General features: G+C 37.8%; 1 protein-coding gene across 1 annotated transcript; it reads right to left on the bottom strand.

Moving 5' to 3' along the window:
- Positions 1–772: 772 nt before the first annotated feature.
- Positions 773–12538, bottom strand: LOC139120838 (p53-induced death domain-containing protein 1-like). The gene is made up of 10 exons (XM_070685430.1): positions 12448–12538; positions 11265–12059; positions 8745–8803; positions 6914–7204; positions 6181–6372; positions 5562–5884; positions 4331–4829; positions 3576–3684; positions 2221–2481; positions 773–1341 (listed from the first exon to the last, which is right to left on the bottom strand). Exons 2-10 carry the CDS (start codon positions 12001–12003, stop codon positions 1082–1084), a joined length of 2733 nt encoding a protein of 910 aa, XP_070541531.1. The 5' UTR covers positions 12004–12059; positions 12448–12538; the 3' UTR covers positions 773–1081.
- Positions 12539–15897: the final 3359 nt, after the last annotated feature.

Here is a 15897-nt window from a genome sequence, read left to right as displayed (position 1 = left end):
TTGTCTTGACAAGGAAAGTCATGTAACTGTAAGACGAAGCAAAGAAAATCTTTCCGGTCACATTCATGTGAATATTTCATAACGTGAACTGTTGTCTGCATAATATGAAGTTATTCACGTCATGTATCAGGACACAAATTCCTGTATTCTGTGAATAACCATATTGCTATACACCTTTTTCAGTCCACCATTAGACGAAAAAGTGGAAATTAAAGCGTTTTATGATATCCGTCGCACACTGCGACGTCGTGCGATCACGAACAGACTGGAAGCGCGTTTAGCGCATCCGCAAGGCGCACAGAACGAAACTTTAATGCGCACAGCGTAGTTAACATGGTAAAAATTGCAGTTACGCAGCATAAGTTCACTCAAATTTACAGGTTTTGGACAGACCATTATTCACTTTGTTAAGCACTGAATGTTTAGATGTAGATTTTTTGTAAAAAATGTAAAATCTTATCTTGTTTTTCCCCGTGTCTGACGTATTGACGTAAAGGTTTTGTGGTCAGAAGTCAAATTGCATCCAATGCACACCATGAATTATATTGTACAACCGTAACGCTTCAAAGTTACTCGACTCTACGTCCTCTGATACCGAAACTTTTTGTACGACCAAACTCCATAGATTACAGACACAGGTGTATATGCATACTGTCATGTTCACATGATTGTTTTGCACGCATATATGATGTGTGTGAGAATAATCTATTTTAGAAGCTAGATCTACTTCATAATATAACTAGTCCACAAATTGCCATAGCAATACGTATACTTACGATGGTTAAAACCACACTTGTACTACAAGTTGATAAATCTCTTTCGATAAACTACAAATGCAAGAAGACATCAAATAAATCTTCTGCGTGTTAAGATTAAACTTTTCTCATGTAAAGCAGAATTTGTCTCGGAGACAGACTTCAGTGGCAATAAGTCATCTCAACTTCTGATATTTTGCTTACGAAACTTGGTGTAGATAAACGCACTGTAAATCGAAAACAAAACATCGGTATAAAGCGATTTTGTTTATTTGAAACAACTTAGTTTTGAAATGTTGAGAAAGGCGTGATATCATAGTATTGATTTATTTACTTTGTCCAATATTTGACAGTTGTACATTTACAGACGAAACAGATACTCCCTTCCGTTTTGGTAGCCTTCTTGTATACTTGATATGCTGATAAGGCAAGCATTTCTTCACCTTAGCATCATTCTTTGGTTTAATTCGTTTATTTTTTACTTGTTCGGTCTTCATATCACACTTTGCACCTGTATTCGCTGTGTTGTCGTTGTCCGTACAACCTGCAGTTTCCGTATAACATTGTGGTGTCGTTGTGGTGTCACCTGAATGGAACCCGAATAAGAATGAGGGAAAAATAAACTCGACATTGTATAGATAAGGACAAATAAACAAACATGTCATTCAAAATCATGTATCCGACAAATCTCGAAGAAATTCCATATACATTCACACTCACACTGTCTGATGTCAACACAAAGAGACATAGGAATAGAAGAGAACAAATATCATATCATATAGAAGTATGAGTAAATATAAGGGCACATTATATATCTAAAGGGACCAAGTCGGCCATATTTTCATGAATTTTGTTTTGATATGAAATACTACTTTTATTGTTTGACATGTTGAAAATACTGAATGAATGGGTGACCATGCATATATTCGACCCCAATTTTAGACAAATTAAATGAAACCATCGCGAGAATGAATTAATGGTCATGACCATTAATTCATTCTCGCGTTGGTTTTATGTATCATGTCGAAAACCGGGGTCGAATATATGCATGGTCACCTATTCATTATCTTTAAACATGTCAAACAATGTAAGTAGTATTTCATATCAAAACAAAATTCATGAAAAATGGCCGACTTTGTCCCTTTATATATATATATATATATATATATATATATATATATATATATATATATATATATATATACGCCTAAGTCCTGTGTTCTACTTGTTATCATTTTTTACCGTATATATATATATATATATATATATATATATATATATATATATATATATATATATATATATATATATATATATATATCTGCGGTATATGCCGATTAGACAAAGATTGTAATTCCCATCAAATTGTATACCTGTTCTGCAGGCATAACTTCTAGAATGGTTTCTATGTTCCTGTGATTTATTATCGGTTATTGTACAGTTATCGAGACATTTGAATACTGACCTAATAATGATTCTAGACTATCAGCCAGATTTCTCAGTTTCTCTTCCTTCAGTGCGTCGATCAACGCTTGAACAGTAGCTGCCTTTCCTATCTGTCTTCTCCACATCACAAACATTTTGTATATCTGTGCCCTTAAGTCCGACGGATGTGCGACCAATATTGCTCCCAAGTCGGCATCAGTTAGCCCTAAACGCCTTGCAAGTGGTTGCCAGTCGTCTTTCAGGAGCATTGGTACAAGACTATTAATTGCAATATCCAAATCTAGATAAAAGGTATGAGAAAATGATGTATTCACAGTCAGCCTACTTGTGAGCGGTGCGTACATACTGAGAAAGAGCGTAACGTGGAAGAACGGTTGTAGAAGATTATATGGACATGCGCTTTCACCACGTTTACATGTGTGGTAAACATGATGGATTTACATATGTCTGCATAATGAAAGTGACTGTTTGCCATGTAGCCAAGCATAATTTTACCATGTGGTTTTGTGAACAAATATGAGGGCTACCATGATTTCAAAATATCTGTTGTTTTTTACTGGTTTTTCTCAACGATTTCCCGTGATCCTGTTTGTATGTGTCAACTTTACCTGGCGCACCTATATATATTTGTCTTTCAACATGTCAACACATAGTTTCTCCGTCAGCCTGCACATTGTTATCCAGTCAGGCTGTTACAACAATACCATACGATACGATTATTTTATTGTCATTATGTACTTCGAACATTCGGAATTTGTCTTGCTATCGTCACACAAAACAACACAGCATCAAATAATAACTCAAAAACACTTTAAAAACCGACAATAAAACCAAAAGAGTGAAAATTAAGAATATTAAATCGTATGGATACAGGTGGTCCAAAATAAGTGCAAATTAAAATTATGATCTGATGGTATTTGTACAGCACGAGGATAAAAACTATTGCTAAAACGTGCGGTATTTACTTTAAAAGATAGCGCCGTCCAGAGGGGAGTAGGGGGCCTAATTGAAATCAGATGGCTAAGTGCTGCCTTCGATAATGTGTGGGGCCCTGTTAGCCACACGCTGGCGATAGATATTATGAAGTAAGGGTATATCTGTGCCAATTTCATTTAATTGTGCTTTCTCATGCTTAGGTAATGAGCCAAACCAAAAAATGGTTAGAAGAGTTGAGGGACTTTCAATCACAGCTCTGTAAAATTGAATCATAAAATTCTTACTGGTGCCAAACTTCTTTAACCACCTTAGAAAATAAAGGTGTTGTCAACTAAAAGTCAAATGATACAAAATTAGCTACAGCAAAAGGCGCTCGCAAACTACATACAATATTTTAACTTGCGTGCTCAGTATTAATTACAAAATGACATCACTTACTTCCTTCTTCTCTTTTTGCAGTGTTCCTGTATGATACCGTTCTAACATTTGCGGTGTATTCTGATCTTGCTCGGTCCTCTGACAATGTGTGTCTACCGAACTCCATTTTCTATAATGAAAATTAGAGACAAATGTCATTCAGATGGAACGTACGACGTACGTATGTATGTATGTATGTATGTATGTATGTATGTATGTATGTATGTATGTATGTATGTATGTATGTATGTATGTATGTATGTATCTATGTATGTATCTATGTATGTATCTATGTATGTATCTATGTATGTCCGTCTGTCTGTCTGTCTGTCTGTCTGTCTGTCTGTCTGTCTGTCTGTCTGTCTGTATGTATGTATGTATGTATGTATGTATGTATGTATGTATGTATGTATGTATGTATGTATGTATGTATGTATGTATGTATGTATGTATGTATGTATGTATGTATGTATGTATGTATGTATGTATGTATGTATGTACGTTGTATGTATGTATGTATGTATGTATGTATGTATGTATGTATGTATGTATGTATGTATGTATGTATGTATGTATGTATGTATGTATGTATGTATGTATGTATGTATGTACGCTTCTATTCATCAGTGATCTATCTATACTTCTTGTTATCCATCAAAAGTCAGCCATATATCCATCTGCCAGTCAAAGCATCTTGTCTGAATACTTGTCCAACAATATCTAAATTGAATAACCAAATTAATATTGACATCTCCACATTTAGTTTGTTCACACACCTTTAGAATTTTAAATCCTAGAGTGCAGCATTTTCTTTCCATACCATTTTGATCGATGAGCATGAAGTCAACTCGACCCACAGAACTCCTGGTTGTTGTCTGATCCAAGTCACCTGTGCAGTCACCGTCAAAGTCAAGGAATAACTGTATGTTGTTCTCAAGTCGAGAGTTGAACTGGAGAGAATGCTCGCAAGACGTTTGTATTCCATCGCCACTTATTCTGAGAAAGATCTCTTCACCTTCGTTGAGATCAATGTCTTTGGAGTAAGCCAACCCTGCCTTGGGAGAAAATCCATCATTCTTTCTTGTTTGTATCACGTCAGATTCTTCGCCTTTAGGCAAACAGTCCACGTATAAGATGCTAAGATTTTCCTCGTATTGTAGAAGGATAAATTTCGCCAATTTAGAACCTTTTCTAGTCATTCTCGTTGCTTCGTTCGATATCCGCTCTACATCCATCCATTGCTCCGCGATTATGACGGCGTAACGGCAACTTTGCCTGCGAAAAATAAGAGTAAATACAAAGTTTGAAAACAGATTTTTAAATATTGCCCAAGATAATACGATTCAGCTCAAAACTTTACTTTCATCCCGAATTTTAATGCTGTATTTTAGTAAACATGAGACAATAAAATTTCATAAATTTCAAGTTTATAAATAGATTTTAGCCAAATATTTTAAGTTTTCTTTACAAATTATATTGTGTTGGTGTAAGTGTGAATTTCTGTAGGATTACTTTATGTTTTAGGTATAAGGCCAGGTCAAAGTATTCGTATAAAACACTGCTTTCTGTTTGGCTTTAAGATTTTTCGCTATAAATTTCTGCGTTAGTAGTGGGAACAACTATCAACACGTCACATTTGATCACAAAATATGCAAACTGTATATTTAGCCTTGGAATTTAGCTGTATATTTGACCATGAAATCTGCAAACGATTTGCGGTGGGAAAGTAAGTCCTTACGTACATGATTACTGAGGTAGAGACGGTGTACATGATTTTGTGTGAGACCACAGACCCCAGAGAAAACGACGTTTTTCTCTTTGGTCTATGGTCAAACGCTGGATATTTAGTATGGACCTTGATAGTGATGCGACGATTTCCTGGAAATGTTGGATTAAATCTCTCTCTCTCTCTCTCTCTCTCTCTCTCTCTCTCTCTCTCTCTCTCTCTCTCTCTCAACTGACATTGGAAACACTTTCTCAAGATACGATCGTTTCAGCAAACATTACTCGGATAATCCATGTTGCTTGAAACTGATGCATCCATCGGTGGTTGACTCTACACGGGCTTGCTTGGTAATATCGACCCATATGTCATCGTCCGCGTCTCGTAATACTTTCAGTCGACTAAGTTGTATTTGCAGCTCAACCATCACTGCTTCTTGACTAAGATTTTTCCCTTCAGGCAAAGACATAGTCAATTCCACCATATTGTCGAGCTTTTTCGTTGTCTTAACCTCTAGAATGGTACTCATAGAAATCGTATCTGTGTCTCGGAGGCAGCCTGTAACCTCACATGCCCTTAAGAGAACGTCATCATCTATGGTGTGTAGCTGAAAAATTGACATAACGCAATTATTATAACACCGTTATTAAAATGTTGCGTTTCACTAATCGTTTGACGAGTTGCACTAAGGGTGTATGAATTGTGTTTATTGACAAATTTGGAACAAGACATTACGACCGAGAGTTGGTGCATGTGTTGACATTGATTTATGAAATTTCGTTCACATTTACTGGCAGGTGTGCTTGTCGTTATTGTTATATCTAGGTTGGTAGTTTTATGAAGAAAAAACAAGTTCTACAACAATCGAGAGAATGGTAATTTGATAATTGGAACAAGAGTTACCTGCAGTGTGAGGGTGTTTGTTTTATCAGAGGGGCGAGCCGAAGCAAAATTTATGCTTATATGGTTGTCACAGCACGCAATCTTGAGAGTGTCCGTATCGGCTAGGTGAACGGAGAATGATTGCCGTACGGGTCTGCATAGAGGTGCAAAATGACTGAAGTGTTGAACTTCCGCTTTTATGGTGTTTCCCTCCTGAATAATAGAAAAGGGAATAAATACACGACAATCTGAGAATTTCGTCTGGCTTAGTGCTATTTTAATGTTAGAGAACTGATTCATCTCAATCACATTATGTGCAATAATGCACGCGCACGAAATGATGACATTTGTAAGAGAGAGTCGGTCTCCTTAATGTGACAGGATTTCGGCAACAAAATCAGTTAGAAATGCTTCTGCTCTAAAGCTGAACAACGGAAGCATATCTGCTGTGTAAAAACCGGCCACAAATAACATGAAACTCAGCTATGGATTTATAACAAAAGGTTACTGAAGACTAATAGTGTTTATATGTTATACTACGCCTGTACAATAAACGACACACGTATAGGCCAACGTAATGCCACCAAGACATATATTACATTAATATTCCGGAAAGAATGTATTTAATAGTTCTTATTTGTTATTTAATACAGTAATTGGAAGTTTGGAGGACTTTTTCTCAAAAGGAAACTGACAAATCAGAGATTGCAATACGACTGTACGTCTTGTTAAAAGAGATTGTCTCTAGCCATACCTTCCATGTTTTCAGATTCTCCCACTTAACTCTGTCCTGCGTTGTCCTTATGACAACTTCACGTGTAGTGTAATCTATCAGGTCTAAGTCCTCATCGCTTTCGATGCTCAAGATAATTGGTTTCTGGAACGTGAAGCCTTTTGGCCCGAAGTCCAAGACATCTCCGATGAGATACTCGTAATCTTCCAGTCTGTAAGTTGGTGCGTCGACGATTTCCGCTGTGATGTTAGCTTGTCGTGTTACAGCACCATATGGGATATTCAGAGACACTTCTGGGGACAAGTCTACGACCTGGTGTGAACAAGATTAAGGAAACTGGAGATTTGTGTCCGGGCATCACGCGCATCACTTCAAAGCATTCATGCCGTGTCGTTTTGTAAGTTCTTTATTGTGTGGTCAACAAAATCAATACCATAACATTCCAAATAAAAAACTAACATCTAAATCTTAATAATTCACGATATCATACTGTCAAAACCGAAAGACTCTAGAGGGCTGCCTTGCCTTCATATCTCTACAATGTTGTATTGGAATTAAGACAAAGTATTCTGCCGTCATTGAAAATACGACTTTTTCAAAGATGGTCGCATATCAACGCCTTCAGAAAAAAGAACATCAAAAACGGTTGCAGAAAACTGCATCATCATCACTTTCGCCAAATTTCAAGGTCAAGATTGTGACCTCTTAGATCTTGGCCTGATCAGATCCTTATATACTGATGATGTCAGGCAAAAACTTCACAAGGCAGTCAACCTAACAATATTACTTTTGTTAGCAATATGCAACACTAACCTAATCGACCTGAAAGGGTCCTACCTTTAACCAGCAATGTTTTAATTTATGGTTTACTGAGCAGTCTGATATTGATTTGCGAACAATATTTTGACTTGTTGCTATAGTAACGTGTAAGTGCTGACTTTATTGCTTATAATAAGAGTGAACAGGGGGCATTTGCACATTCTTCGCAGATTTGATATCATTGCTGATAAAAATGACGACGAACAGGAAATATACAGCCAACATTTTCACGTGATTGTTTCTTGTGTTAGTGATAGTAAAGCATTACATTCTTCAGCTGCAGTGTTTTGCAATCTATATTTGTCAATCTTTAAGGCACAAGATTCGTCGTCCAGACGGATTATAAGGCCTGTCAGCCTTATTCAAAATTTCATAGATTCATCGAACTGCAATAACTGAAGACCTGGTGATAGACAAGCCATCCTGGTGGGAAAGCCTGTGGTTAGAAAATTGCTGCATAAAAATAATGTTATTTGTCACTTCCAACTGAAACTAACTTTAGAAAATGAAATGTTTAAGTTGGTAAGAACAGAGTTTAACACCTCTTTTTGTGGATGTGAGATTTGCAGATAACATATTCGACTTTCATTTGAATTATAATTTATCAAACTACGTCGACAAACTCAGATACCTCCGATATACGTTCGTTTACCACACATTCATCATATATTTGTGTGTGTGTGTGTGTGTGTGTGTGTGTGTGTGTGGATGGGTGGGTTTTTGTCTGTCTGTCTGTCTGTATGTATGTATGTATGTATGTATGTATGTATGTATGTATGTATGTATGTATGTATGTATGTATGTTCTATCTGTCTATCTATCTATCTATCTATCTATCTATCTATCTATCTATCTATCTATCTGTCTATCTATCTATTCTGTACCATGTAGGAAATTCCAAGTAATATTAGTTAAGGAGATAATGAAGGATCTCAACTGTGTTTTAAAACGCTTTTACATATATTGATATAATAAAAATGTTGCCAGATAAACAATAAAAGAGAGTTGTATCTATCATCAATTGCAGCCTTACCTCAGAATCCGGCTTGATAGTCACAGCGATATGACCATCACCCCTTCTGACATGTTTGCCTATGAGACGAAATGACGATTAACTTTAAATATGTTCAATGAGCAGAATGCTTGACGGGAAGTTTCACAATAACATCTTAGACATCAGTTCGGTCATTGTCAAGGTCGTGGTTTACATTCGTGACGTTACCAAGAACCTTTGACCGTCATCACAGAGGACGAACACTTTCTCACTCAACAAAGTTTCCAGTTAATTATAGAAAATATGTATTTGCATTGACTTCAGGGGGTGGGTGATATGTGCCTATGGACACACGTTGTGACGTCATTGTCTCGCACCCTCCGGAAGAATTTGAGAATGGATATTTTAATCTGCAAGCTTGCTGTACCCTGTAAATGCATTATGTAACAGTACCGGTATATTTTTCGAATGAAAAACCCGATCATTTGTTAATGTATCTCTGATCCATCTATATAATAACAGAAGTCCGTGTCAGTGTCTGTGATGTAGCACAGTATGTGATCCATCTATATAGAAGTAACAGAAATCCGTGTCAGTGTCTGTGGTGTAGCACAGTATGTGATCCATCTATATAGAAGTCCGTGTCAGTGTCTGTGATGTAGCACAGTATGTGATCCATCTATATAGAAGTCCGTGTTAGTGTCTGTGATGTAGCACAGTATGTGATCATCTATATAGTAACAGAAGTCCGTGTCAGTGTCTGTGGTGTAGCACAGTATGTGATCCATCTATATAGTAACAGAAGTCCGTGTCAGTGTCTGTGGTGTAGCACAGTATGTGATCCATCTATATAGTAACAGAAGTCCGTGCCAGTGTCTGTGGTGTAGCACAGTATGTGATCCATCGTATATAGTAACAGAAGTCCGTGTTAGTGTCTGTGATGTAGCACAGTATGTGATCCATCACCGGTATATAGTAACAGAAGTCCGTGTTAGTGTCTGTGATGTAGCACAGTATGTGATCCATCTATATAGTAACAGAAGTCCGTGCCAGTGTCTGTGGTGTAGCACAGTATGTGATCTATCTATATAGTAACAGAAGTCCGTGTCAGTGTCTGTGGTGTAGCACAGTATGTGATCTATCTATATAGTAACAGAAGTCCGTGTCAGTGTCTGTGGTGTAGCACAGTATGTGATCCATCTATATGGTAACAGAAGTCCGTGTCAGTGTATGTGAGTGTAGAACAGTATGTGATCCATCTATATAGTAACAGAAGTCCGTGTCAGTGTCTGTGATGTAGCACAGTATGTGATCCATCTATATAGTAACAGAAGTCCGTGTCAGTGTCTGTGATGTAGCACAGTATGTGATCCATCTATATAGTAACAGAAGTCCGTGTCAGTGTCTGTGATGTAGAACAGTATGTGATCCACCTATATAGTAACAGAAGTCCGTGTCAGTGTCTGTGATGTAGCACAGTATGTGATCCATCTATATAGTAACAGAAGTCCGTGTCAGTGTCTGTGATGTAGCACAGTATGTGATCCATCTATATAGTAACAGAAGTCCGTGTCAGTGTCTGTGGTGTAGCACAGTATGTGATCCATCTATATAGTAACAGAAGTCCGTGTCAGTGTCTGTGGTGTAGCACAGTATGTGATCCATCTATATAGTAACAGAAGTCCGTGTCAGTGTCTGTGGTGTAGCACAGTATGTGATCCATCTATATAGTAACAGAAGTCCGTGTCAGTGTCTGTGATGTAGCACAGTATGTGATCCATCTATATAGTAACAGAAGTCCGTGTCAGTGTCTGTGGTGTAGCACAGTATGTGATCCATCTATATAGTAACAGAAGTCCGTGTCAGTGTCTGTGATGTAGCACAGTATGGTTAAGGTAGTGTGCACCTTGCAAGATTTAAACTTTTGCTCAAACTTTTCGTTTAAAAACTTTAAGCTATTCCTTTTCAAAATCAAGGATAATTATCAGGGCCATCGTGTAATGTTCGGTTCTCCAGAAATACGTTACCAAATGTTTACCGACACGTGAAATTAAAATGACCGCCATTCCTGTTTTAGCGCCGTGAGGAAAACTGAGTTTCTATTTTCACAAATAAAACTGTATATACTCCAACAGTTTCAAAATGAGGCCCCTCTACCTGCAGTGACGTCAACGAGAAATATTTTTTGTCAGCAAAAGGATTATCATTATCGGCATTTATTGATTTTTCTTTTGTGAGTAGGCTTTGAGTAACTACTAATTAACTACTGACGGTTAACTTAATAGTAATATACGAGTTACAGGTTAAACCAGCGTAAAAATTGTCATGGGACCGGCTTAACATTTCTCTACGGTGTTTAAAATTCCAGCGATATTTCAACGTTGTTTACAAGTGCGTATGTAGTGACCCGATCGAAAATTTGTCAAAGTTCTCGTGTGGGCGGCTAGGAACAAGTTTTAGCGTGACTAATGCTGGCATTTATTTACCACTTGTTTCAAAAATACATGATCGTTGTAGAAAATGATGCAGAAGGGGGTTTGCCTTGATCATTTCACTTACCGACCCAATCTTCTTCTGCTTGATGACACAAGGGTCGATGAAGTTCGTTCTCATGGTTTGATGGAGACACACGTTTCAACTGATATTGCCGAATATCTTCTAGACCGCCATCACACACAGCTGCAGGGGGGTCCTCCAATGGGTTGTTTCGCAAGTCCAGTACCCTCAAGTCTGTAAGACACGGTGTCAGCTGGTCGGGAAGGCGCACCAGTTCGTTGTGCGATACTATCAGGGCTTTCAACTTCTGTAGGTTACAAATGCCGTCAGGTAGATGTACAATATAGTTGTAACTGACATCCAGCATTTCCAATTGGGTCAAAACCGAAATCTGCTGTGTTAACACCTGTATCTTGTTGTGCGATATATGAATTTCTGTAATTTGCCATAACTCAGACTGGCAGAGCTGCAACGGAAACTCAGTAAAAGCGTTCCAGCCAAGACATAGTTTCCTTAGTTTTCTTAACTGCCCAAAAGATTCAGGTAGCTTGTTGATAGTATTGCCCTCTATGTCCAAATGTTGTAGTTTCTGTAAATCGCAGACAACTTCAGGAAAGCATGAAAACTGATTGTTGCTTAACTTCAGTTCTTCGAGATTTGTCAAGCTCTTTATTTGGCGTATGTCCGACAGTTTATTTAGCGACAAGTTGAGTTTGCGCAATTCTGTTTGTCTCCGAAGGCTAGGTAGGAAGGCGGACAATTTCATGTTGCTCAGATCAGCTTCGGTAACTTCGTCAGTCATACTGACAATCGTTGTAAAGTTCGCTAACGAGGATGACCAAAGGGAATCAGAAACCTCTGAAGATTTAACAAGATAAAAGTTAAACATTCCAAGAAAACATCGCGTATTTAGGATTGGACATCAAGAAAGCGAAGGTTTCAATACTGAGGTTACTAGTAACTAACAGAGTCCATCATCAGGTTGGGGATAGTAACAGGTAGTGTGTAGAAAGTAGGCCTAAGTTCTAAATCCACTGTACGTCTTCTACAATTCAAATCAAAACGTATGAGCCATTGAAAATTCGTTTGATCATAGTTGAAATGTTTTGACACCGTAGTTGCCCCTTCTAGGTCAATGACTGCTCATCAACAACGAGCACAACACTTACAAATGAACAATTCTGTACGTTTTCTCTAAATTTTACCCTTTGAAAGAGAACACATTGCATTATATGTCGATACTTACATCTAACGTCTTTCCAGCTCGTAGTTGGCTTTCCACGGGGCCAAACTATTGACGTCTACAGAAAAAATTGTGTGGTTGTAACAGACAGTCAAATAGAGTGTGCAGCCTGGACTGAAGTATGAGTAGTGGAACTTTGCAACCCTCAATATATTGAGTAATGTCACAAGTTTCAGACTATCAAACATTATTTATGGTGTTTCAAAGATAATTACCATGCCAACGATTTAAAATGCCATGGCATAATTAACAGTCAGATTATATCAGCTGGCAATATCGATCTAGGGAAAATCCCTTCGGACTTTAAATAGGCGAGACATTATCTTGTGAGATCTATGACGTCATTCATCGTTGCACGTTACAAACAAGAATATGACGGCGAGTGATGTCCATGATGCGAAACTTATTTCATTCAGCAAAAGCGATCATGGAGACAAAAACAAATCTTTGTGGGCGGCTATGAATAACATGCTGGCTTTCCAACAAATTTTAGAGGAGCGTCCGTCGGGTTTGTCTTATTTTGCAACCCACTCTTGTGTGTGTTGAATACTTTACTTTACTTTACTTTATTGCTCAACAACACACTCAAGGAGTGTGGTAAGGCAGAAATTACAAAACTCAGCAAACACTGGTGTTGAATGTACTAGCAATGTTATTGGACCGTGGCTGAAGAGTACCGGTATATGATGAGTGTTGCATATCGGTGAGCTTATGGGGAACTTGCACATAAAATACAATAGTTTGCTACATTATGGCTGACAAGTATGGACAAGAACCGACATAGATTACTAGCATTTATCAATCTGGATTCGGATTTATATAGTCCTTTAGGTACAAACATTGTAAACATGGAAAGCTGCCGCTAGCGCCAGTAAATTTTGGTCAGATTCACTTTTTCAATGATCTAATGATAGATAACACCAGTCCTGTATCGTATGTCTAGTGTCTGACGTGGCATGACATACTCTTCGTCGATACATTGTATAACAGCAATGCTCAGGAATCAGGAAACAGCAAGCAATCGAAACCACACATACTTGTATATTACCTTGTGGTATTTGCACAAAGTTACGATGCCAGGAGAAAAATCAATAATAATGCTATGATATCTATCTGTCATTTGATAGGCTTTACCTCGGATCAAAAATTCAGACTTCCGTCAAAAATATTATTTGGGTTTGAAATTGTGACTCACTTCACTATACGAATTTTATTTATTTGTAGTAAATAAAATGAAAAGTGACCCATTTACTACATTTGGCATGTGTTCGGGTCTTGACATAGCAACGCTAAAACATTTACCGCAAGCCACGCAACCAGTGTGTGTGTTTGAGAGAGAGAGAGAGAGAGAGAGAGAGAGAGAGAGAGAGAGAGAGAGGAGAGAGAGAGAGAGAGAGAGAGAGAGAGAGAGAGAGAGAGAGAGAGCAGACAGACAGACAGACAGCAGACAGACAGACAGACAGACAGACGGGAAGGGAGTTTTTTTCGTTATCTTGTAAAATAGTTTCCTATAATAGTGACAATGTTTCTCAAAATTATCCTATGAATACTGCACATAACAATTTCATTTCTATCATACATGTTGAGAACGCAGACTGTCCCGTTTGAATGCATCGAACAGCAGTTGATACGTGGATTTCATATTAATACATGGATTTCATATTAATATGTGGATTTCATATTAATAAGTGGATTTCATATTAATATGTGGCCAAATAGCAACTGTAACTCTCAGCACGTTTTAAAACGAAAAATATCATATGATTTTTTAAATTTCAACATAGGAAAAATCAAAATGCAAGCTTGCATAATAACTGCACTTTTGTTCATTTGGGTCGGGAAAAAAGAATGATTTTACGCGATGAAAACAATGTTCTGTACTCATTTGACAGTCATGGTTTCGGTTTATCTGAACGAGTGAACGACCATGTACGCGAGACAAGGTGGCTTTGTGTGATTTGTTATGAAAGAAAAAATGATACTTTAACAAACAAGTAAAAAAACTGTAATAGTAATAAAGAAGGTTTATAATGCGCATATTCTCGCTGAGTTCTAGGCGCAGAGTAAGAGAAAAGATACATTTTGAGTCCATGTAGTCAGAGCTCGTCCATAAAAAAACTAAGACTTGAATAAGTGTGTTTTAAGAGCAGGACGAAAAGAGACCAATAATTGGATGTGACCAAGATTGGCGAGTAGACTGTGACGAAGATTGGCGAGTAGACTGTGACGAAGATTGGCGAGTAGACTGTGACGAAGATTGGTGAGTAGACTGTGACGAAGATTGGCGAGTAGACTGTGACGAAGATTGGCGTGTAGACTATGACGAAGATTGGCGTGTAGACTGTGACGAAGATTGGCGTGTAGACTGTGACGAAGATTGGCGAGTAGACTGTGACGAAGATTGGCGAGTAGACTATTCCAAACTGTGCAGGACCCGTATAGGAAAACTATCTTTCACCGAAGCTTTTCGTGACAGTACGTGGCACTTTTAGCATTCGTTTATCAGAAGAGTAACGAAGTTGTCTAGAGGGGCAGTACTATTGAAGAAGATATGTTAGATATAGTGGTCCCGAGCCAGTAATTGAACTGAAACAGGTTATTGAAAGCTTATATTGTTTACGAGATGTGATTGGTAACCAGTGAAGTGAACACAGAAGAGGTTCGACAGAGTCTGATTTTTGACTCTGTATACAAGTCGTGCAGCAGCATTTTGCACTCTCTGTAACTTATGAAGTAAATGCTTGGGACAACCAGATAAAAGTGAATTACAGCAGTCTAACCGAGAGAGTACAAGTCCGCCAATTAAAGTTTTTGTGGCTTCAATGGTGAGTAAATGAAGTATGAAACTAATCTATCTGAGCTGGGTGTAGGCTACTCTGCAAACATTTTAGACATAAAGTGACATATTTAAGTGACAATGAAGTGTGACACCAAGGTTTTTGACATTGCTAACCAACTGTACACGGGAATTCCCAACATGCATAGCAGTCGGGAGCTATTGTGAAGATAATCTTGGTGATATGACCATCATTGCTTCAGTTTTGTGGAAGTTTGTTATGGGTCATCCAAGTTGTGACATCAGTAATATCAGTTTGTTATGGGTCATCCAAGTTGTGACATCAGTAATATCAGTTTGTTATGGGTCATCCAAGTTGTGACATCAGTAATATCAGTTTACACAGCATCAATTGAAGCCTGAATGAGATCAATTGTGTTAACTTTAAATAATTGGTTATCATCTGCAAAAGCATGGTGTTGAATTCCATGATTTCTGACAATTTCAAAGAGAGGTTCTGTATACATAACGAACAAGACAGGTCCAAGTACTGAACCTTGAGGAACTCCAAATGAGAGAGTGGACGAATCAGATCTCAAAAAGAAAGATAAGACTCGAACCAAGACAGAGCTGATCTGGTTATTCCAAAAGTGTGTTAAAGTCGCTGTAGGAGAATG

This window comes from Ptychodera flava, chromosome 20 (assembly GCF_041260155.1).
Source record: "Ptychodera flava strain L36383 chromosome 20, AS_Pfla_20210202, whole genome shotgun sequence".
Classification (NCBI taxonomy): Eukaryota; Metazoa; Hemichordata; class Enteropneusta; family Ptychoderidae; genus Ptychodera; species Ptychodera flava.
The sequence above is the reverse complement of the archived record's forward strand: the minus strand, read 5'-3'. Positions and strand labels throughout refer to the sequence as shown.

What these genes read in the sequence shown, in the direction of transcription:
- LOC139120838 (XM_070685430.1), bottom strand. Translation starts at nt 12,003, where the DNA reads ATGACTGACGAAGTTACCGAAGCTGATCTGAGCAACATGAAATTGTCC. An exon ending in AGAATCTGAAAACATGGAAG is followed by an intron (nt 6,373 to 6,913) that starts GTATGGCTAGAG and finishes TCTATTATTCAG; the next exon opens with GAGGGAAACACCATAAAAGC. An exon ending in CAAACACCCTCACACTGCAG is followed by an intron (nt 5,885 to 6,180) that starts GTAACTCTTGTT and finishes TCAATTTTTCAG; the next exon opens with CTACACACCATAGATGATGA.